This window comes from Asterias amurensis, chromosome 2 (assembly GCF_032118995.1).
Source record: "Asterias amurensis chromosome 2, ASM3211899v1".
Taxonomy (NCBI): domain Eukaryota; kingdom Metazoa; phylum Echinodermata; class Asteroidea; order Forcipulatida; family Asteriidae; genus Asterias; species Asterias amurensis.
This window is the reverse complement of record NC_092649.1, coordinates 23,153,342-23,177,200: the sequence shown is the minus strand read 5'-3', so window position 1 is coordinate 23,177,200 and position 23,859 is coordinate 23,153,342. Positions and strand designations below refer to the sequence as shown.

Genomic DNA, 23,859 nt, shown 5'->3' with positions numbered 1-23,859 from the left:
GACCCATAAAATAATCCATGATGTGTCACGATATTGTGGGGTCGAGCGCAAGGCAATATCGTGAGTACGTGGATAGCTGCAAAAGAAATATAGTCGGGTTGCCCTTCCACGCAGAGAAAAAACACAAAGTGTCATCGCCAGATTGCTTATTTCTGGGTACCGGTTGCCATGTAGAAATGGGTGCATGTTTTTTGTTTTGTTTTGGAAATTCTTTTTTATTTAGAGCAGACTTTGAAACGATCGTCGGATAGGACTCATCTGCCAACTCACCCCTCATCAAGCGGCCCATGGATGTAAGCAAATAATCGCGGGATGTGGAGAATAAACTTGTTTGATTGTTTTAACAGAAACAAAAACACACGTTAATAAGGAGTTTGCAACAAAGTTCTTTCTTTATTTTTCACAATATTTCAATGAAAATGTTAACAATTATAAATAAATTTCTGCCGATCAGAGTTTGTTATTTTCGGTCCTGCTACTTGCGCCGTCAACTCGCCGTCAACTCACTTGTGCCATCTATTCGCTGTCAACTCGACCACTAGGCAGATGGCAGGTATGAATTAGTCTTCACCCAAGACGTCAGCGATCAATTAACGCGCAGTACATAAGACACTAAGCGGTACCAATTATTGACATCTTGGGCCAAGACTAATCCACATGCAGAAAGGTTGTCCACATTGTGTAAGCTCTGTAAAAAAAAGCAAAATGGCAGCCGACGGTTTTGCTGCTTTGAGGTAATTTTTATGAGAAAAAACTCAAATTTTAAACCGAAACATAACCTAAAAGGTATGAAAATTCCATCTTTACATGTAGCTAATACTTTACATTTCTTGGCCTCTTTTGTGGATTTTAAATGTATTGTTGGAGGAGTTCACGGCGACTTGACGGCACCAAGTGAGTTAAAGGCGAGTTTACGTCCAGGTAGGTACCACTTTCGCACGGCCCCTCTCTTTGTGCGCTCATGACTGCGGTTTATTTGCCGGGCGGTTTATGCACCGACACAAAAAAAAAAACATCTATATTTTGGGGAAGGCAGTTTATACGCCGGGCAGTTTATAATCCGAAAATTACGGTAAGTGCTTGCAGTCTAATCTTCTTGAATGACAGCTTAGCTGTCCTAAACTGTCCCTGAACGATCCCTTTGTGAGTTTTATAAGTAAAAACAATTTATGAAAAACAACCCTGTGCACTGCAGTGTGAAACTTTCCAGGAAGTTATCTTTGGTAGTTTTGAGAAGGTGACTGATATTGTTAGGGGCTGCATTTCAGGGGTTCAGAAGCACAACCTGCATTGGAAGTTTCATTTACAGTTTGCTGCTTATGTTGGCTGTCTTTCATCTTTAAAATTTCACTAATTCCATGCGCTAAATGAATAGCCTTTGGCGGTAGATGTTTGCTGTACTTATCTTGCACTTACCATTTTAAGGATGCTTCCTTGGTAACCTGCTCACCCAACCAGTACTCGGCTCTGAATATACCAGTGGATGCACAACTAGCTTACAGGTTTCTTCTGTTTTGAACAGTTCACAATGCTTTTTTATTTTGTTTTGTTTTGTTTTATATATCAGTGGACGTATATCATTCTACACCCATCCACCGGAGCAGCACAGGTTACCTACCCACATTGATGCAGCAATAGTAACTGAAATGGGCAAAGCTTTTGACATTGGGTCGTTGGAACAAGAAGACAAAGAAACATTAGGAGGTAAGTTGTCATATGTCAAGTTTTTTTGTACACACAATTATTTTTCTCTTCTGAAATAAAATATGAAGTTAATTTTTTATTTCCTAGTTTAATTTTCCCCTTTTAATTTTTTAAATAGTTTTACCACCTGTAAGGCCTAGCAATACAATACTTGTAGAGTCAGCTGGCCCGACACTTGGTGTAACCGAAGATGACATTGCAAGTGACAATGAAACGGAAGAGCTTATGGTAAGAGAAGACGATGAGGATGTTGATGCTGTCCATAATTTGGAGGATAATACTGATGTGGAAGATAGCCAGGAACACAAAGAAGCTCAGCATTCAGAGGTGAGAAAACTTAACCCTCTAAATTTGTCAAACAGTGCAAAGTTGTACGTCTGATGTTTTAGGGGGGGTTTTGGCTCGACACGGAATCTTGGGCTGACTTCACTAAACTTTGTTTTGCGATCATAGCTAAATCGAACGCAAGTACTACACAAACCACAAAATCTATCGTAGTTGCGACGGGCTTTATTTTCGATTTCACTATGGTATATTTGCGACAGATTTTATTTACGATGGATTAATATAAAAACCTTTACCTCGAACGAGGCTCTCGCAGGATTATTTGACCTTTCACCCATCATTGCGGCAGTTTTGCATGACAACTAAAAAAGTCGTCCGCCATTTTTTTCAAGCAAACACGTTGAAATGCCTCGTTGGTTTGGACGCAGAAAAGCCCTAGTCTTGACAGGGATGAGATTCTTCCGCCTTTTGGCGGAATTCCGACTTTACGACTTTGAAAAAAAAACATCTTTTTTTTCCAGTTCCGACTTTTTTAAAATCTCTGACTTTGGCAAATTGAGTTCTGAACCTTTCACTTTCCAACATTAAAATTGACAGTAAATTAAAAAATTCTAGATACTTGCTAGATTTAATTTGGCCGCGATCAGGATCTGAAGTGCTCTCGTTCATTTCAGAATACACGTTGTCGTACAACCATTGGAAACACGATGCACAAACCACATGGTGCAGAGTATCCACTACATTTATAGTCCATGCAGTAAACACAGCATATTAAACAACCCACACAGTCGTCCAAAGTCCATTCTGACCAACATTCCCCACGCTGTGATTGGCTGTTGATGGCTGTTGATAATTCCATATTCAAGACCTTCTTGACTTGACTTCAATGCAGTACACATTCACGAACGGAGTAAAGAATTGCCGCACGTTGTGCATTATGCCTGTAGACTGCACAATGTACAGCCTTGTTCTATGAGCATGGACAACTTTTGCCAACAGAGGGCGTTGCGGGGCAAAGTTCATTGAATTATTTCTCAATGTGTGTGTTGACTGATCGTTGATTCATGAAGCTTTTGTGGCAAACGGAGTTCAAAACATGTTTAAATCAACTTAACAATGAAGTTATTTAAGTTGTTGATGGAAAAGGAATACATTAAGGTATTAATTAAGAGATAAAATCCTCCAAAAACGTGATTTTAAGGGCTTCACTTCCTGTTTTTATCTTTTTTTTTCCTTTTTTTTTCTTTCTCTCGAATTTTTTTGGGTGTAAATATATGCGGGCTAGTGAAAAAAACCTGCGATCGAGAATTTTGGTTGAATCGTCCAGCGGGCAATTGAAAAAAAAGTTAAGGGAATTCACCTCCAGTGATGAACAAATTTCAGTCTTTTTAATTTTTTCAGAATCTCATCCCTGTCTTAATCTGAAACCAGCCACACAGAATTAACCATTATGTACCACATTAACCATGGAACAAAGCAAAGAGCAAAAACAGCCAATTTGTAACCTGTAGTGAGACAATTTCAAATGAAGAATCATAAATAAAGGAAAACTTACGACCATGCTGGGCTGTGAGTGATGTAAACACACTGGTTGAAATACGTCGGGAAAAATAATAAAAACGCTGCTATCTTGCAATTTATCATGACCACACAATGTGCATGCGATCAAAATACTAATCGACTGACCTATAAATGCTTGTACAGAATATTATATCCCAGCGGGCCGCAAGCAGGGTCGTACATGGCCATCTAAGGTCTATTACTTGCCGTCAACTAGCGGTCAACTCGCTTGGTGCTGTCAACTTGCCGTCAACTCCTCCAATATAAGTTTTCCAAAAGAGGCATAGAACTGTTAAGTACAGTATTAGCAAAAAAATAATTTTTACAGCTTTTTTCATTTTTGGTTACATTTCTATAATTTTTACTACATTTAATTGTTTTGTTTTTCTTGTTATAAAAATTATCGCGAAGCAGCAAAAACATCAGCCGCCATCTTGCTTTTTCATAGACCTTGTACATAATGGACAACAGAGGTCGCTTTCCATAACATGGAATAGTCTTGGCCCGAGACGACACTTATTGGTACTGCATAGTGTATTATGTACTGCGCTTCGTGTAAATTAATCGCTGACGCCTTGGGTCAAGACTAATCCCTATTTGCCATCTGCGGTGTCTTGGTTGAGTTGACGGCAAGTTAACGCCACAATTGAGTTGAAGCGAGCTGACGGCAAGGGACCGGCCATCTACACGATAATCACGAACAGTTATTGTAGCAACAGTGTACGCACCTGTGTTAGACATTAATATTCCTCTATGTGCATTCCGGGCATGTCGATGATTGGATCATCAGACTTGTTTCAAACCAATATTCAAAACTTAAGGTATGGTTTTTGAAAATACGTGACTCGCATGTCACAAGTCCTCAGGGACAAGTCCGAGTCATGAGGGTCGAAGCCAAGAGGGTCGAAGCCATGAGGGTCGAGTCATGAGGGTCGAGTCATGAGGGTGGAGTCATGAGGGTGGAGTCATGAGGGTGGAGTCATGAGGGTCGAGTCCGAGTTCGAGTCTTTTGCCGACGTGATTCGAGTAAAATCCGAGTCACCGAAATTGTGACTGGAGACAGACTCGAGTCCGAGTCCTAGACTCGAGTCCGAGTCGAATCATACAACACTGCTTCAAAACTCGTGATTATTGCTTATAATAAGCCGCTTGAATGATGTGAGCTGGCAGTAGCAGCTAAGCTTGGGCAATAACACGATATTATCAAAAATCGTGTTACCATTTCTTAAACGATTACCATGTCGTCTAGATTTTTTTGTTAATCGAATTATCTGCAAATCGTGGTTTTGATGAAGTATCAATATGTTTTCCCTAATCGACACGTCTTGCATTCACAAAGGGCTGTTTAAATAAATATAAAGTCCTAGAACCAACCGCAAGATTCCCCAGTTGATCCCGAAATGACAGGGTTTCTTTGAAAAAAAAAACACCATCAAAGTCTTTAGCGCCCAGGCGGTCTCACACAAACACTACTGAAGTAATACAATTGTATCATTTTTCCCCGGTGTGGGGAGCAGCGCGGGCGGTCTCACATAGACACTACAGAAGCAATACAGTTGTATAATTTCCCCCCTGTGTGTGGAGCCGGCCGTGTGCCACGAAAGGGAAACCACATTGGGATCATAACACAAACCACAACCCATCAGAAGTCACCACATGTGCATTATGGATGCTTATTGGTTAATTAGAATGAAATGGACGGGATCTAGCAAAATATGCACACATGTAAGAACATTCATGCGCAGTAGACACTTCAAAAGACACTTTATGTCAGTATGTGTGTGTAATTGAAAGGCCCAGGTTTGCACCATGGATAGACAGTACACCCAACAGATGTAAACCTCGATTTATTTTTGCTTACAGAGTATTACATTTTGGCAACATAAGTTGTCAGAATTTTAGCGTTCAGATATCGCAATCTTTTTTTGCCGATACATAGTGGAATAATAAAAGCAATATCGCCCAAGCTCAGTAGCAATAAATGAGTCAACGCAAAGTGTGCTCTAAAGACACACGCATTTACTATGGCAGCTGGTACCCATAGGGGTGTGATTTCTCAGGCAACTCAAAAAGTCAACCATCGTGAATCATGTGAATCCGTTGAGAAAATAGGGGGGTTGATTATGCTAATTAATTATTCACGTTAAAATTTGCATGCCGAAATGTATTTAATTGGTTTTATGACGAACGTAAACTACGTATTTCTACATGTAATTGCCATATTTACGAACGAGGAGGAAACAGAGTGCTACATGTAGGTCAGATTGGATTATTTTTTAATAACGGCGAACGGCGCATAAGTTGTGATCGTTCTCACCTTGGACGTGTACGATTTGTTGTTTTTACTGGTTAGAAGCGTATTGTGTAGTCTTAGTCCAAAACTGCAAGATCGAACGCCCTCTATTGGTGAAATTATGCGAACTACCAATAAACGCCTTGAGACATAGCTCGGAAAAATGGGTTATTTCCCAAAAATTTGTACAGCGGCTAGTTGCTGGTGTGTGTACCCATGCATATTCTGTCAACACGTGGTAAAAATGGAGCAGTTACATGTATATGGGAACTTTGACGTCTCTACAGAAAACTACTGAATGTGTAGTTTAAATTGAACAAACATGATCAATTACTAGGACTCCATGGATGAAGTAAAATAGTTTTCTACTTTGTGATAATAGATTTTTCAGCTGTTTCGTAGCAGAGCGTAGCGAAACAGCTCTTGTTTTCGTTAAAGATTTTTTTAGTTATTATTTTTTTTATTTGTCATGTTCAGTACTCGCAATTTTTTGCATAGTTCCTAAAGAGCAATTGCAATGAAACTTTTAGGGATGGAGGGTGATGGTGCAATAATGATCCTAAAGCAATGATGTCGTGATGACCTCATCACTGGTCACATGACGTCATCTTAAAGGTGTTTTATGTTAAATGTTTGAAAACCTATAACAAATCAGCCACAAGAGACCGTAGGTTTCTGTTTGTGGAATTGGGTAGGGATAAATTAGGTCTTCATTTTGTTTTGTGTGCATGACCTCATATGACCTCTACTTCCAGTCGAAACAGAAAGTGCCCTTTAATTCAAAAATGGCAAAAGTTATGAATTTGCTTTTAACGATGATAGTGTCTGGCAAGGGTGGGCAGTTAAAAAAAATACTGATGACGCCACAATTTGCAACAGCGCCCTCTAGCGGAAGGTTCTTCAAAATGGACTTTTTGAAGATGTCTGTTGTGAAGTTGTTTGTAATCACTTAAAATTTTACACACAGATTAATGAGTTTCAGATTAATGACGTCATCGGGGGTCACGTGACGCGGCATTAAAGGTGCACTTTTTGAAGTCGTATAACTCTCAAAGTAATTATGCGATCATGTTGAAACTTAGTAGGTTGTTGGATATTGACAAGTTTTTGTGAAATGTGAAATGACGTCATAATGACGTTATCACATGATTTTTTATGATTTTTTTTATTTTTTGCAACTTTAAGTCATAAATTGCTATCTGGACATGGTATAATGCAAATTGTTTATTTAAAGAGGCTGGATTGGTCAAACTGCCTTGTAGCCAAGAGAATTTCAAATTCAGTTGAGAAATTTGGAAATGTTATTAACGAGCAGCTCTGCATTTGTGCACAAATGCAATTTAGCTCTAGTTTTTTTATTTTTATTATGATTTTTTTGTAAGTGGGAAAAAAATTTATGTGTTTTAATGGTCTCATCAAGAAAATATATAACTTCAAAATGTTTCGGGCAGGCATTAAATAAAAAGGGTCCTCTTCCTTCCCTTTTTTTTAAATCTCGAAAAGTCCCTCCTCCCTTTTTTTTTAGAAACCCGGACGCTAAACATGTTTCTTTTTGTACATGGCTTTAAATGCTAAATTGTAAGGACATTTCTTGTCTGAGGGCAAATTACTCTTTTTGAATTTGAAATGTTGGCATCTCTGTTTCAAGTAATAATATCCACATACCAGTGGCGTAACCAGAGGCCCCCCCACCCCACCCCCCGCTCAGAACCCTTGCCCCCCCCCCCATATGAAATCACAGAAAAGTATATGCTTATAAGCCCTGATATATAAATCGTTTAAGGCTGCATAAAATGCTGCCGTAAAAAGGAAAACTTTTTTTTCATATCACTATCAGTATGTGGACTATAACGCAGTCCAGAAAAATGCATGGAAACGCGCGCGCGATCGTATTGGCGGTAAATTTATGTTGTGGTTTTAAGGTTACAGAGAGTGCAGGAAGTCACAAAGTTCTGTTTAATACGTGGTGGTCTGAACGCAGACCAAACGCTCCGTTAACACAACTTAGTCAGATGCACTATTATACACCCACAATTTCAATCCTGTATTTTGATTTTGATTTGTTGTTAATGGCTTACACTTGTCACAATAAGGCCGAGTAAAAAAAGAAACATGTTTAGCGTCCGGGTTTCTCAAAAAAAGGAAGGAGGAGGGGCTTTTTATTTTTATTTCATGATGGCCGCCATTCTTGGTTAAAATGTCAAATATCCATTGTTTTTTCTACTGCTGAAACCCACAGAACATTTATGAAACATTTTGGTCAAGGCATTGAGACAAGACATTCAGATTGTTTTTGCTGAGATCATTTAAAATACATGGTGTAACCCTTTTTCGAAAAAAGAAAAAAAGAAAGAAAAAAAAAATATGCATAAAAAAAGAAAAAAGAAAAAAAAAGAAAAAAAGAGGCGGCCTGTAAAAAGGAAGCGAGCAGGGGATGCTTAACATGTTTCTTTTTTACTTGGCCTAATATTATTATGTTTTGGGTATTTACACTGAAATAAAGCATACAAGCAATAATTTAATTCGTACCCACAGAGCCTATTTGAGAATGCCTTGTACAACTGTAAATTGATACTTGGTAATCACTGTTGGTAATTTAATCCTTGTATACAGTCGAAAAGTTTTATCGTATACAAATGACAAGTTCTCTAAGATTTTGTTGTTTTCGCAATCTTTTGTTACCTGCTGACTATGTAGACTGTTTTAGAACTGCATTGGTGTGTATCAACTATCAGTTAAAGCCATTGGACACTTTCGGTAAACAGTACTTTGTGTATCATAACTTCTATATAAAATAACAAAACTGTGAAAATTTAGGCTCAATCGGTCATCGGAGTCGGGAGAAAATAATGGGAAAACCCATCCTTGTTTCCGCACGTTTCCTTGTGTCATGACATGTGTTCAAAATAAATATGTAGTCTACTTCACATATTCCCTATTTGCATATTCCCTATGCTGCGAGGCAGAAATGCTAAGACTTTTACACACAATAGCGCCCTCCACCGTCCTACCCATAACGCCCCGCGACATGCCCGTCACGGAGTCGTCCTCTTTTCTCTTAGCCCGGCTTGCAGTCCTCCAGTCGGCCTACGCAGCCTCTGTCGGCTACGTCGGCCGGAATACCCACCGATCAAAGAGGGGTTGCTTCCCGCTCCCCCTCTTCGGTCAGTGTGCGTGGGTCGACCCAGTCGAAGGTCAAACGCCCCGGCAAGGCCAAGAAAACCGGTGCCGGGGCAGCGACCAAGAGAGGCAGGGCAAAAAGTGGCTCCGTTCCGGAGCGCACCGCCCACTCTCCAAGCACCGCCTCGGGGTCTCTGAAGCCGGAGGGCATCTCCCCTCCGCATGGCTCAGAATACCCGGCCCGCACCGACACCGTGGATTCCCCCACGACGGTTGGCGACGGCCTTTTGCGAGGTTTTAAGACCCACAAGGCACCCGCCCACGCCATAGGCTGTGGGGCGCTGGCCATGGGGAGAAGGATTATGGGTGCGGAGTCGGGTACCAGGGACTCCCCCGGGATACCCCACTCACAGGGCCCGCCCTCGTCTTCGGGTTTCACCCGTTGTTCGGGCATCCCTGTCACTCAGGTTTCCTCAGAGAGAGCCTCGGATTCGTCCCGTGAGCGGGTACCGAATAAGCGGCAGAGGACCAGAAAAGACCGTCACCTTCGGTCGTCTGACGACTCCTCACCTGACGGCCATAGGAAGCATCATCGGGGTAGCGAGCCGCTATCACGAGACGAATTCCTCACGGCTTTCCAAACCTTAGCGGCCTCAATATCCGGCCGGCGCAAGGTTCAGGAATTTTCCCGGTTTTCGGGACCGTACACCCAAACCGACCAGTCCGGTCATGGCTGGGTGCGCCAGGATCGAGGCGGCGTACCGTGCACGGTCAGCTGGCCACCGGCCTCCCCTCCCAGCCACCGTCCCACGGTCACCACACAGGAGGTTGCATGGGGTATGATGGATCAGGGTGATGTGTGGTCACGCACGGGTGCACGTCCACAATCCCATACGGGGATTAGCATACACCCCTCTGGATCCTTTGTATCCGTTCGGGATGTAGAACACCATGATTTGTTAGGCACAGCCCTGCCTTTGGGTCAACAATCAGTGAGTGTATCCGACCCCCCGGGTCCGGCGACTCGTCCCCGGAAGAGGACGAGTTGACCACGGCAGTTCAACGGCTTTCGATTGCCGAAACTGAATTGCGCCTTGTCCAAAGGGACATGGCCCGGGTGTTTGGTCTCCCCGCCGAGGAAGCGGGGGACGCCCCCGATGAACGGAGGTCTTTTAAGAGGAGGACTGGCCCCGCTCTGAGGAGTGGGAATATTTTCCCGGCTATGCCAGTCGACCGTGTATGCGCTGACCGCATCGAGGGCATTATGTTGGCATCCTCTTGGACGAGAGTATCAACCCTAGCAACATCTACCCATAGGGCAAACGTCCTAGACGCTCTGTTCCTCCTGTCCGTCGGGGCTTGATGCGCTCCCCCTAACGGGACGAGACCTGTTTGCAAGGAAATTCCAAGAGTCCATGGAGGCCGAAGCCAGGCGCCTCAAGGCCACGGATAAAATCAACTTAAGGAAGCCCCTTTTTGGCCCCGACAGCCCTGGTTCCCACGGCTGGTCAGGCTCCTGGTACACAGGCCGATAGTTCTCCCACAACGCCCGGACCTCATATACCAGCCCGGGTCCGGAGTGGTTCATCCGACTCAGAGGGACCTGCACCTGACGTGCTGGGTGCTGTCACAAGATCCCTCAGAGCAGCGGGCCTTTCGAGACGGGCTGCGGAAGTTGCCGCCCAGTTGCCGCCCAGTCCCGAAGGGCCTCAACCCAAAGAGTTTATGACTGCCGACTACGCCATTTCTTTAAATGGTGTAGGCGGCGAGCTATTCATCCCGCCGATACTTCTGTAGAGGAAGTCGGGGATTTCCTCCTATATCTTTTTGATAGCGGGCTGGCAATGGCCACGGTGAAAAATTACCATTCGGCCATTGCGGCAATCCACGGAGGATTCGCCGACGGCTCGACAGTCTCAGATAACCGGGCGATTGGACAGCTGACTAAGGGGATGTTTGTCACCCGTCCCCCGGTGTGCAAACTGGTCCCATCCTGGGACCTCTTTAGCGTGCTGTCAGCACTAACAAAACCCTGTAAGTTATTTGTAAATCTGTGAACTTTTTTTTTTTTCCTGTACCGAAAGTGTATAATGACTTTAACATATTTAATAATAATCTTGCACTTCTTTGCCCCCCCCCCCCTTAAATTTAATCTTTGCCCCCCTAAATGAAAATGTCTAGTTACGCCACTGCCACATACGTACATGTACACATGTACATGTATGTATGTTGAAACTTGCATTGCCTTACAAAAGCTGTAAGGTCCAAATGGGTCATAAACCTGGTGCTAATCCACTCAGATCTGTGCACGGTGAATCACAGTGAAGCCAACAACAAAATCGGGGGAAAAAAAATCCCATGCCCCTCCGAGTTCAAACGTACTCTGATTTGGTCACGTTTGAAAACTGATCCTTTAGGTTATACAGACATGTTCTTTGATTTCCTACTAAATGGGAAATAGGTGGGATTGTGTCATGTTTAAACAGCTACCTGATAAGCTTGGGCGGTTCCAGAAATTTGGGACTCGGTTCCGGTTCTAAACAAAAACTCAGTTCTGAGACGTACCCAGTTTCGATACAATATAAAACATAAGCCGCCCGTCCTGAGCTCACACACACACAATTGGAGCCGATCTATTTTAATCGAAAATACCAAAATACCCACCCCAAGTCAATCAGACGTCGTGCCACCAAGTGCCTATTCTCCCTGCATAAACAAGTCTTTGGTACACGTATAGCCCTATGTGCATGCAGTGTGCCTACTGTGTATGTGTACTGCACAATAGTACTGTGTGTTGTGGATGGGGCAAACTTTTATGAATATGGATATACCGGCAGCCAATCACAACGTGCTGACTGTTCAAACTTTGGACTCCGTATATCTCATGCATGCTGCATGTAGTGAATGTGGTTGTAGATGCCTTAGATGCATGGGACTGGTATTTTGCACTCACTAGTAGTACTGCGGCTGATTTCACGAAACACTAGGATTAGTCCTATCTCGAGTTAGGACGAGCAACCCGTCCTAACCTAGGATTGGTTCAATTCGTCCTACGTATTTGGATACGGAACTGAAGCCGTCCTAAGTCCTAAGATGATTCCTAAGTTAGGAAGAGTTTGGTGAAATCGACGGCTGATGCATGTGTGATGTCTACTCAATGTGTGTGGGTACTATACTGTTGAGTCACCGCATGTATTGCTTGTGTGTACTGTGTTGTACATGCAGCCACATGTGATATTTGATACTCATGTCGGCTTGAAGCCTTTGCTGTGTATCTGCTTTCAACATCAAGCCTCAATTTTTAAAGCCGGTTTGGTCCCAGATCCAGCTCCACAGAGACATTTATAATTGGGACCCGGTCTTCTAAAATCGAAACGACAAAAGCGGGTACTCGGTTCCATAGAAGAGTGGACCCGCGGGTCCAGTTCGCAATTTGGAACCGGGCAGAACCGGGTAACCGAAGGAACCGTCCAAGCTTACTACCTGAGCCGAATGTTTTCAACAGAAATGGTATTTTTACTTGTTTTTAATGTACTTGTTCACCATTTTAATTTAATTTTGATATGTGTACACTTCTGAATTTGTCTTAACTATCGATTAAAAAATCAGGCCCTAACCTACAGGTTTTGAAAAGCTAAAAACACTTCTGCCGTTGACGGCGCGCGTCAAAGGACCATGCCGCTGACGTCATGTCTGGGAGTTTGCTTTTTTATACCTCCACACAGCGACAAAGCGGCGTTACAAATAGGAACTCCCAACTATGACGTTTTGAGAGTGATTACGTAACGGGGCTTTTCGCAAATCTCTCAGAAAAGCACTGGATAAGGGCCTTCGAAATGATAGACTTTTTACACAATTAAAATCATAAGACTCGATTTTCTTATTTATTGAAAATATTTTAAGTGAAGTTCAGCAAATATAGCAACTTGACATTTTCGTTCAAGCAGGTCTTTAAGAATAACTTTTCGTGTCATGTCAGAAGACCATCGTACATCCCAGATTTGAAGCCTGACCGTAGCGCTGGGGATGTCGTCGCTCCAGCCCACTTTGCCCTCGTTACCCAATGGTTACCCGGACTTTGTTACTAGCCAATCATAACCGTTGTTACTGGCAAAACATGAACATTGATAGATGTTTGAAATGTAACCTCCTTATTTGATGACATTTTCTCAGGTTGGTTTGATGTGGTTGTTGAAAACTGCAGCATTGGAGTGCCCGACATACACAACTATTTTATTGATGGATTTTTCATTCCGGGTGTTCCTATTGGGCTGCCCTACACCCATTCTGTATGGTGTTTTGTTTGGAAATCTTGATTATTTGGAACTTATAGTTTACACCTAAGAACATTAGTGCAGTATGTTTATCCCATTTTGAATGGGTCATAGGAATAAGTGATACTTTTCATTTTGTCCATAGATCGGGGATGTTACTATTTCATTGAGTGGAGAGATTTCAAGTGAAAGAGTGAAATGTAATGATGGATCAGTGTATACTCAAGGAGCACAATTCATTGGTAAACACCAAAGTGCAGTGAATGTTGACACCAACCAGCATAACAAATCTAAAAAGAAGGAATTCAAGCAGATGATCAAAAAAAGGAAGAGAGCTGGTATGTATTAGATTACCTCCAAAATTAACTTCATACTGCTTAATAGTTTTCCTTTTGGAACCCCCTTTTCTTAAAAACATATTATTGGAATTGCAAATTGTCCCTAAAAATGTACTTGATTAACATGCCCAAACTTTCAGTTGCATCCTGGACCCCAAAATATATATGGCAACATTAAGTACAATAGGCGCCTTGTCAAAACCTCCAAGCGGTTCCATTCCGCGTGCATTCTGCGGGAGTCCGCGAATTTTTATAATGAAAGAACCCGTAGCAACCGGGCAGGTCCACGGCCAGGACGGCTCATTTACATGTCAATAAACATGAATATTTGAGAATTTTGAGGTCCAGCTTATTAGCTGACTGGCAGAGAGGACTGGTGAGAGGAACGCAGGTGGTTAACAATGGTCTTACCTTTTGCAGATTAAAAAGCAAGGGAGGGTGGATGTGTAACTATAAGCCATTTCCTCCAATGTAATTAAGACTTGCATAGGCATAAATGACCAAAACGTGTGAATTCTAGAAATGGTTTTCTTTATTCCCGGGTTCGACTGACAAAAGTTTCAGGCTAAGTGCAAGCTCCGTTCCAAGTTGCAAAAGCAGTGACATGGGATCTTTTGCAGCGATCATGATTACCAAACAACTAACTACCTACTAGTTATCAAACGGGAAAATGGAACGGGAATGTGTTTATTAATTTTTTGGGACAGGTTACGGGACAGGACCAGACAGGAATTAGTTTATTTAAGTGAAAACGACGGGATTTGAACAAGTTACCGTAGTTCTTTTGGATTAAAAACCGCCTGGCGTATAAACCGCACTTCCCCAAACTATAGAAAAAATATTTAAGTGTCGGGTATAAACCGCCCGGCAAATAGATTGCAGTCACGAACGAACAAAGACGGGGCGAAACGGGGGTCCTACCTTATCGTCAACTCGCCTTTAACTCACTTGGTTCTGTCAACTCACCATCAACTCCTTCATCAATACATTTAAAATCCACAAAAGAGGCAAAGAACTGAAGTATTAGCTAAAGGAGAATATTCATAAGTTTTAGGTTCAAGTCTGTATAAAAAAATTGAGTTTTTTTCTCATTAAAAATTACTTTGAAGCAGCAAAACCGTCGGCCGCCATTTTGCTTTTTTACAGAGCTTACACAGTATGGACAACAGAGGGCACCTTCCTGCATAAGAATTAGTCTTGGCCCAAGATGTCAATACTTGGTACCGCATAGAGTCTTATGTACTGTGCGTCGTGTTAATTGATTCCTGCCATCTGCGTAGTGGTCGAGTTGACGTCGAGTAGACGGCACAAGCGAGTTGACGGCGAGTTGACGGCGCAAGTATTAGGACCACCGCGTTAGCTAGTGAGCCGTGCAGGCCGTGTTAGCACGGCCAGTTGGGCTGAAATCACGGGCAAAATTTTGATGCATGGCTTGGTTGAAGCCGTGCTGTCTAATAGTTTCAGTGAAAATTACTGAACTTTTTTTTCATTGTTTGTGTTGAAAAGTTTAAAAACAGATTTGGGTTAACCAAATTTCATCCTTCTTTTTGAATCAAGCTTTCGACGACGCAACCATAAAAACAAATCACTTGAACACACTGACCACATTGCGACCACAAAACACAATGCACAAACCACACATTACACAATGCACATGCAATACACAACGTATGAGCAAGACACTCAGGCTTCGTTTTAACCATCAGTCGTCATTGACCGTCATCAGCAGGCAGCATGAGCTCCATGCACGCGTGGTATGATAGCGGCGAATTCACTTGGTTTCGTTCAGATTATTTTAGGTACCAATCTCATCTCTACGATCCCATAAACCATCGCGCTCTGGATTTTTCTACTATGACGTCAGTATCGGCAACTGAGTGACGCGCGGTGCAGTGCAATGCACCTTATACCACATACATTCTGCAGTTGCTTTGTAGATTGGTTCTGCAGTTTTTCCCAACTCGACGGCGGCAAACATGACGATGTTTTTTCCTGCTATAAATTCAAGGGCAAATCGTTCGTTCGTTGTAGAGTTTGTTTGAAACATAAAGACTTTTTTGGATTTCATTGTTTGCATCTCTTGGGTGTTTAAAAACAAATACTGTCGTCAAAACGAGTTCTTTTCCGCTTGAAAGTTTGAGCCTGTATTCTCTGTAAAACAACATAGCTAAGCAACAATAGTTGTGATGATCATCGTTCGTACCATCTGCATAATAGGTTCAACAACTGGTTCATGATGTTTCTCAAGTTTCAAATCTTAAGTTGGTTTTGCTGTTTTCTCCTCACTAAAACCTCCCCAAATTTATTTTTCAATGCATGTACAGTTTTTTGCCCAGTGGAATTACTTACCGGCACTGTCTTTTGTAACTGTTTATTTTTTATTCTTCGCAACAGTTTACAAATTGCCTTTGACCTAGTTTCACAAATTAAACAACCTATAAGACTTAAACGTTATGAAACCTAAACAATTACTAAGGAAAATATTAATTACCATGATCAGTCAGTTAAAATTAAGCAAACAATTATGGTACATGTAAATCACTCTTGGCATTTTGATTGGTTGCAAATGTGTGAATCGTCATTTTACATTAATTAATTAATTTGTTTAAAATAAACACAAAAACAAGACAAAAATGGATAGAAAATTAACATTGGTAATTGATAACTCTTTGTTTCTTCAATAAAGAATATTTAAGAGTTACCTCGTAATTTTTTTGTTCGGTCTTTAAAAACAAATTTGTATAAAGAGTATCACAAACCCCAAACAGCAAACTTGTACTGCATTATTTCAGACTAAATGGGTCCAAGCTCCATTATATGTCGGCATACAAGCCGCCCGGTGAATAAACCGCAGGAGTTCAAAAAAATGTCAAAATCAACGTATAAACCGCGTTTTGTAATCCGAAAAAATACGGTATATACGGACACTACATGGCCGGGATGCGAATAAATAAATTTGGGAATTTGTTTTTGAATAAGGGAAGATGGGAACGGGTAGTGTTTATTATCGAGAAGATCCGGAAACATATGGCAAGGATATATTTATCATAGGGAAAGACGGGACGTGTACAATGCAATTAGTAGCATAACTGAAAATTGCCTTTACCGATCATAATTTAAGCAAATATGTGTCCCGTCAACTGTTGGACCCTTTTCTTGAAGGACGACTCGTCACACCACTCACTAATTTTTGCAACATATTCACTCATTAACCAAATAGAGTCGTTAAAGGGTTGAAGTTGTTAAGCTACATGTAGGACTCAACTGCATGCTTTTTAGATATGCAAGAATCCAGTTCTGTGCCTCTTGAATGCCTGTTGAATGCCTCAGGATTATGTTGAGTTTAAAAGTTGCCGATGTGGTTGTCTATATTGTTTAAACATGAATTGCGCGAATATCACATGTGCTGGAGGGTCGACGGGCACACCCAACATGCATCGTGCAATTGTCTTGTCGGTGCGGCCTGTCCGCGGTGCGGCCTGTCCGCTTCCAGGACGATGGTATTCATGAGTTGAAAATGTATTATCCTAGGAAGAGCACGGCCGGTCCGCGCCCAAGCCGCTGATCATGACCTGAAAATACAACTTGTTTATTTATGAGACTTATTGTTTTACTAACAATAGCGCCAGGCATGGATAAGCTCATTAAACTTCGCTGCGCTTCAACGCACATGACCGTTCTTCAGCGGACTGTCCGAGGTCCTTAGCAACGGCGGTATTTGCTGTCCATTCTGTGGCCGGCCTGTCTGCAGAGGAACGCTCGGAAGGTTTTGACAAGGCGCTTTGAGTGCAATGTTATTTTTTTAATAGAATCATGGAATCAATAGAATCTCCTCAGCTTTTATACTGGTGGGTAATTTGGATGTATTGTGAATGCAGTTTGTATGTAAACTGCGCCAATAAATTATCTAAACACTTACAAATGGTCAGAGCTCATCAAGAAATGCCAAAAGAGCAGGGGTTTCCCTTAACTTCTTTTTTTACTCCCCCCCCCCCCCAGACAAGTCAACAAGTTTTTTCACTAGCCCGCATGTATTAATGCACACAATTTTTGGAGCAAAAACAAATAAAAACGGGGAAGTGAAGTCTGAGATTTTGTATTTATCCCCTAATTTCATTGACATCGTGGATTTGTGATTTTTGAGGATCAGTTTTATAGAACTTCTTTTATAGATCTTTGTGTTCATTGATCAGTCAGCGACGCACAGTGAGAAAAAATCCAATGAACTTTGTCCTGCATCGCCCTCTATCGGCCAAAGCTGTTAAAAACCTTAATCCAAGGCTGTGTATAGCAAAGAATGTGGTTGCATCAACCCAGGCTCATAGAGAAATGCTACAGCAGATGAAATAACTATTTCTACTATCCTCTTGCGCTTACAACTTTATAAAGTTGTTTTGAAGTGTAAACACTTGTTTATATTTGAATGTCACTGCCAGCAGTTTCCCCCTTAACAATACTAATCATCTCCTTACTTTCCCCTTCATCTACCTATCACATTTCCAACCATTTAAGCCTGCATTGATCATCTGGATCAGGATGACTACCCTGTTGAATTGTAGTGACATGGGTTTTGGTAGCCCCCAAACTCTCCCACCAGTAATTTGTAATTTTTGTCCACTCTCATCCATGTATATTACAGACAAACTGGCAACAATTCTATCTGATGAGCTGACAGTGGCAATGGATTTTTTGGGGGAAGATGATGATGATGACTATGATTTCAAAAAGGACTTTATAAAGGAATAGCAAATTAGCGGAAAGGTCTAGAGGAATATTGTCTAATTTCATAGCGGCAGGTACATTATCTAATATTTTGTTCAACCCATAGATATCCCATAGGTGCTTATTTACATACATGTGCCTAAGCGTCTGCACATACACTTATTGTTTATCTTGAAACATTTATCTAATAAACAATGTTGTCACTGACAGAAAAACTAAGTATTATACCAGTGAAAAGGGAAAAATTATCTTAATTTGATTTTAAACTTGTCTCACTTTATTGGTGCTATCATGGTTGGAAAGAATATTTCCTAAGCTTCAAAATAATACAAAACTTGTGGACATGTACATGTACCATTCTAACGTACAACAGTCAACAACAAATTGTTTTCCTTAGACAATTTTCTCTCTCTACTCGCTAATCGGCAGAAATTCACATCAAAACAGTTCAAAGCTGTATGCTTTGGAGATACGACATTCTTCCTGCTGGAAGTTTAGACTTCCAAAATAATGAATTTCCAGCCCAAACATCGATCAAAATCAACATGAAACATGTCCGACTTGTTTTGTTTTGTTGAAATTATACATAACATGCCAACTAAAAACAGTTTGCCTCCAAACAATCCTCAAATTAAGTTAATTGAATTTACTCTTAAAAATGGTTGACATCTTTGAAGAGAACTTAAGGTTTCAAAAATTGATGTTCTAGTTTAAAATATTGTCTCTCAATAGTTTAATGGAGATACATTTTGGTGGATTAAACCAGTTTGACAATCTTGTGTGTCATAACTGTATTGACTTTCCAACAAGTTACATTTTGTTTGAATCACTGGAAGTTTTTTATTTTCAAGCAGTTAATTTGTTAGAGCTTTTGGTAAAATTCCTTAAAATATTCTTGGTTATTTGTTTTGAGAACATTAGAATCATAACAAGTTTGGGTTGCTAGTTTCCGTTGAAATTTCATTAAAGTTTAATAAGATCATGATAAATATACTTTGTATTATTCTTATGAAGACCCCAATTTAGATTTTTTTTGTTAGCTTGTTTGTGTTAAAGTTAATTAATTAGTTTAGCAGAAAATGTTATTTGGTTATTTACTTTACTTGTTTTATTACTATTATTGTTATTATTACATCTAATCACAGCATGCAAAAGAAAGATCATATTTTCATTTGTGCCAGTAACTCGTCGAGTCGGGCTACGTCTCATAGCCTTAGATCTCGAGGGTCTTTCTCAGAATCCTGGCTGTTCCCTAAAGCACCGCCTTCTTTCTGCAACAGATCTATCCTCACATTTGTCCCTATTTCGTCCAGATGTTTCCCTAGTGCTTTTGGAATGGTGCCGAGTGCTCCAACCACTACGGAACTACTTTCACTTTCACTTGCCAAGTTCCCTTGCAAGGTCTTGGTACTTTTGGATCTTGTCCATCTCCTTCGAATCTACCCTTTAATCTCCTGGTACAGCTATGTCTATCAGATGCCACATCTTCTTAGCCTTATCTAAGACTACAACATCTGGACCATAATTTTTGTGACTTGGTTTACTCATTTCTCAAAAACTACAGCACCTCAGCAAGTGATATTTTAAGAGAAGCTTTCTACAATCATTATTTGCAAATTGTGTGAGTTTAATGTAAATGTGTGGACATTGTGTTTTGTGTCCTACAAAAAGTACAAAGACTCTTTAGAAGGCCTTAAATTAACTAACTCATGATATTCATTATGCACTGAAGGCAGGATTTTTCAGGAAACATCCCTGCCAAGAAGTGAAAATGTTGGAATTCTGTACTGAGATCTCATGAAGTTCAAAATCAGATACTGTATTGTACAGAATACAGGTAGTAGAATTCTAACTTAATTTAGCTTCAAAATAAAAACATGTATTAAATGCAAAATATGGTGTATTCAAAATGTGTTTAAACAAACAAAATTTAAAAGTTACATTTATTTGTCTTATGTATTGGAAATGTACTTTAGTTTAAGTTTTATCAGGTAATAAACCACAAGTGAAAGTTGTTTGGTTGAACAAAGAATAATTTACTACAGCGGGACTTGGACACTGATTTTTGGCTATGTGCCCTGCTCTACCAAATGAGCTATCGAGCCCCAATGTTGACAGTGTAGGCCTGGGCAACTAGTAAAATTTACTACTCAACTAGTTGTGCCTCAATTAGGCAGGACTTCAGCACTAGTTGAATATTTCTGGGGTTTTTTTTTCCACAAGATTCATTACATCTTTTTAATAAGTGTATTTGTATTGATGTGGGTACAGTGACTGAAATGTGATGGATGCATTGTGGTAAAGATATTATTTTGCAATGACACGCCATCACAGTAAGCAACTCATGCTAAACGAACCATTCAAATAAAGAAAATATTGCAGCAAATGCAAGGTAACATTGGATAGTGAAGTTTGTTTGTTTATTCTCGGGAATAATCCAAATCCATACAGTAGGTAGTCTTATCCTTCCTGCCAAATTTAACAGATGTACAATGTATTGAAGATTCAACTTGTCAAATTGTCAGTCTATTTCATTAATAGGCATTCAAGTCTACACTTCAACCATTATAAAGTTGAATTTCTACTTCCTACATTGTATTTACAATTGATGCATATAAACTTAGACTCACCAATGTATTTGCTGCTTGTTTGCGTTTTCTTTTTCGTCCATGTGCCACGAATTTCAACTTCTTTGTATTCACAAAACAGATGAGTTATGGCTTAAAGACTCTGGACACTATTGGTAAGTAATTGTCAAAATCCAGTCTTCTCACTTGGTGTATATCAACATATGCATAAAATAACAAATCCGTGAAAATTTGAGCTCGATTGGTCGTCGAAGTTACGAGATAACTATGAAAGAAGAAAAAAACCACCCTTGTCACAGGAAGTTGTGTGCTTTCAGATGCTTGATTTCGAGACCTCAAGTTCTCAACCTGAGGTCTCAAAATCAAATTTGTGGACAATTACTTCTTTCTCGAAAACTACGTTACTTTAAAGGGAGCCGTTTCTCAAAATGTTCTATATCAATAGCCCCCCATTACTCGTTACTAAGTAAGGTTTTATGCTGATAAGTATTTTGAGTAACCAAAAGTGTCCACTGCCTTAGTTGCTCAACGAGCAACATTTTTCTTTTAAGGTTAAGAAAGAAAAGAATGACCAATAAAAAAACTACGTCACTTCCGGGGGGAGCCGTTACTTACAATGCTTTATACTATCAACCTCTTCCCATTACTCGTTACCAAGTGAGGTTTTATGCTGATACTTATTTTGAGTAATTACCAAGTGTCCACTGGTAAATCATCATTCAGAAACTGAGAATTGTAGCTCCAAGAGTGCATCGCTGGTTCCAGTTGAATAAGCTAAAACAATGGAAACCTTAAATGGTCATAACTTCTTATTGCAATGATGTACTGGTAAATCATGAAAATATAAAACTCAAAGAGTGCATCACTGGTTCCAGTTGAATAAGCTAAAATTAATGACAACCTTAAATGGTCATAGCTTCTTATTGCAATGATGTACTGGTAAATCATGAAAATATAAAACTCGAAGAGTGCATCACTGGTTCCAGTTGAATAAGCTAAAACAATGAAAACCTTAAATGGTCATAGCTTCTTATTGCAACGTGTACTGTTAAATCATGAAAAGATAAAACTCAAAGAGTGCATCACTGGTTCCAGTTGAATAAGCTAAAATTAATGACAACCTTAAATGGTCATAGCTTCTTAATGCAATAATGTACTGGTAAATCGTGAAAAGATAAAACTTGAAGAGTGCATCACTGGTTCCACTTGAATAAGCTAAAACAATGAAAACCTTATATGGTCATAGCTTCCGATTGCAATAATGTACTGGTAAATCGTGAAAAGATAAAACTCGGAGAGTGCATCACTGCTTCCAGTTGAATAAGCTTAAACAATGACAACCTTAATTGGTTTTAGCTTCTTAATGCAATGATGAACTGGTAAATCATGAAAAGATAACACTCAAAGAGTGCATCACTGGTTCCAGTTGAATAAGCTAAAACAATGAAAACCTTAAATGTTCATAACTTCTTATTGCAACGTTGTACTGGTAAATCGTGAAAAGATAAAACTCAAAGCGTGCATTACAGGTTCCAATTGAATAAGCTAAACCGTGACGACCTTAAATGGTCATAACCTCTTGTTGCAATGATGTACTGGTAAATCATGAAAAGATGAAACTCAAAGAGTGCATCACTGGTTCCAGTTGAATAAGCTAAAACATTGAAAACCTTAAATGGTCATAGCTTCTTATTGCAACGATGTACTGATGGTAAATCGTGAAAAGATAAAACTCAAAGAGTGCATCACTGGTTCCAGTTGAATAAGCTAAAAACAATGAAAACCTTAAATTGTCATAGCTCCTTATTGCAACGATGTACTGGTAAGTTTTTTTTAGCTGTTTCGTAGCGCAGCGCAGCGAAACAGCTCTTGTTTTTGTTAAAGTTTTTTTTATTATTATTATTATTTTTTATTTTATTTTTCATCTTCAGAAAAATTTCATATAAGTGCTGATTTGCAAGGTTCCCAAAGAGCAATTGCAATGAAACTTTCAGGGATGAAAGTTATTGGGGCATTGATCATTGCAAAACAAGGATGTCATTATGACATCATCACAAGTCAGGTGACGACATCTTAAAGGTGTTGTGTTTTAAATGTTTGAAAATTTATAACAAATCAGCCACAAGCAACCGTAGGTTTCTGTTTGCGGGATTGGGTAGGGATAAATTAGGTCTTCATTTTGTTTCGTGTGCGTGACTTCACATGACCTCTACTTCCGGTCGAAACCGGAAGTGGCCCTCTAATTCAAAATTGGCAAAAGATATGAAGTTGCTTTTAACGATGTTAGTGCATTGCAAGGGTGGGCAGTTCAAAAAAAATACCAATGACGTAACAAAATGCAACAGCGCCCTCTAGCGGCAGGTTGAAAACTCGTCAAAATGGACTTTTTGAAGATGTGTGTGGTGAAGTTTTTTGTAATCACTTCAAATTTAACACACACGTTAACTGTCAGGCAGCCATCATATGTGTGAAGTTTCAGATCAATGACGTCATCGGGGGTCACGTGACGCGGCCTTAAAGGTGCATTTTTTTAACTAACATAACTCTCTAAGTAATAATGCAATCATGTTGAAACTTGGTAGGTTGTTGGATATTGACAAGTTCTTGAGAATTGTGAAATGATGTCATGATGACGTCGTCACATGATTTTTTAAGATTATTTTAATTGTTTGCACCTTGAAGTCATAAAATGCTATCTGAACATGGTATAATCCAAAAATTATTTTTTAAATAGGCTGGACTGTCATAACTGCTCTGATGCAAAGAGAATTTCAAATTAAGAGGGAAAATTTGAAAATGTTATTAACGAAACAGCTCTGCATTTGTGCACAAATGCAACCATGTCTAGTTTATTATTATTATTATTTTTTTTTTGTCTGGTTCAGAAATTACATTTTATAAGTTCTGATTTGCAATGTCCCTAAAGAGCAATTGCAATGAAACTTTCAGTGATGAAAGGTATTGGTGCAATGATC

The 23,859-nt window shown here is 40.1% G+C and overlaps 2 protein-coding genes across 2 annotated transcripts in view; one reads left to right on the top strand and one right to left on the bottom strand.

Moving 5' to 3' along the window:
• The window catches only part of LOC139954238 (guanine nucleotide-binding protein-like 3 homolog), a 112,016-nt gene extending 91,083 nt beyond the window's left edge, over window positions 1–20,933 (top strand). The window contains exons 12-15 of the mRNA XM_071953956.1: window positions 1,568–1,704; window positions 1,823–2,031; window positions 13,382–13,574; window positions 18,214–20,933. Of these exons, the coding sequence (XP_071810057.1) occupies window positions 1,568–1,704; window positions 1,823–2,031; window positions 13,382–13,574; window positions 18,214–18,320 (646 nt within the window). The 3' untranslated portion in view covers window positions 18,321–20,933. The remainder of the gene's footprint in view (window positions 1–1,567; window positions 1,705–1,822; window positions 2,032–13,381; window positions 13,575–18,213) is intronic.
• LOC139954245 (U6 snRNA-associated Sm-like protein LSm3) overlaps window positions 1–23,859 on the bottom strand; it is a 514,674-nt gene that overhangs the window by 369,279 nt on the left and 121,536 nt on the right. The window lies entirely within an intron of this gene.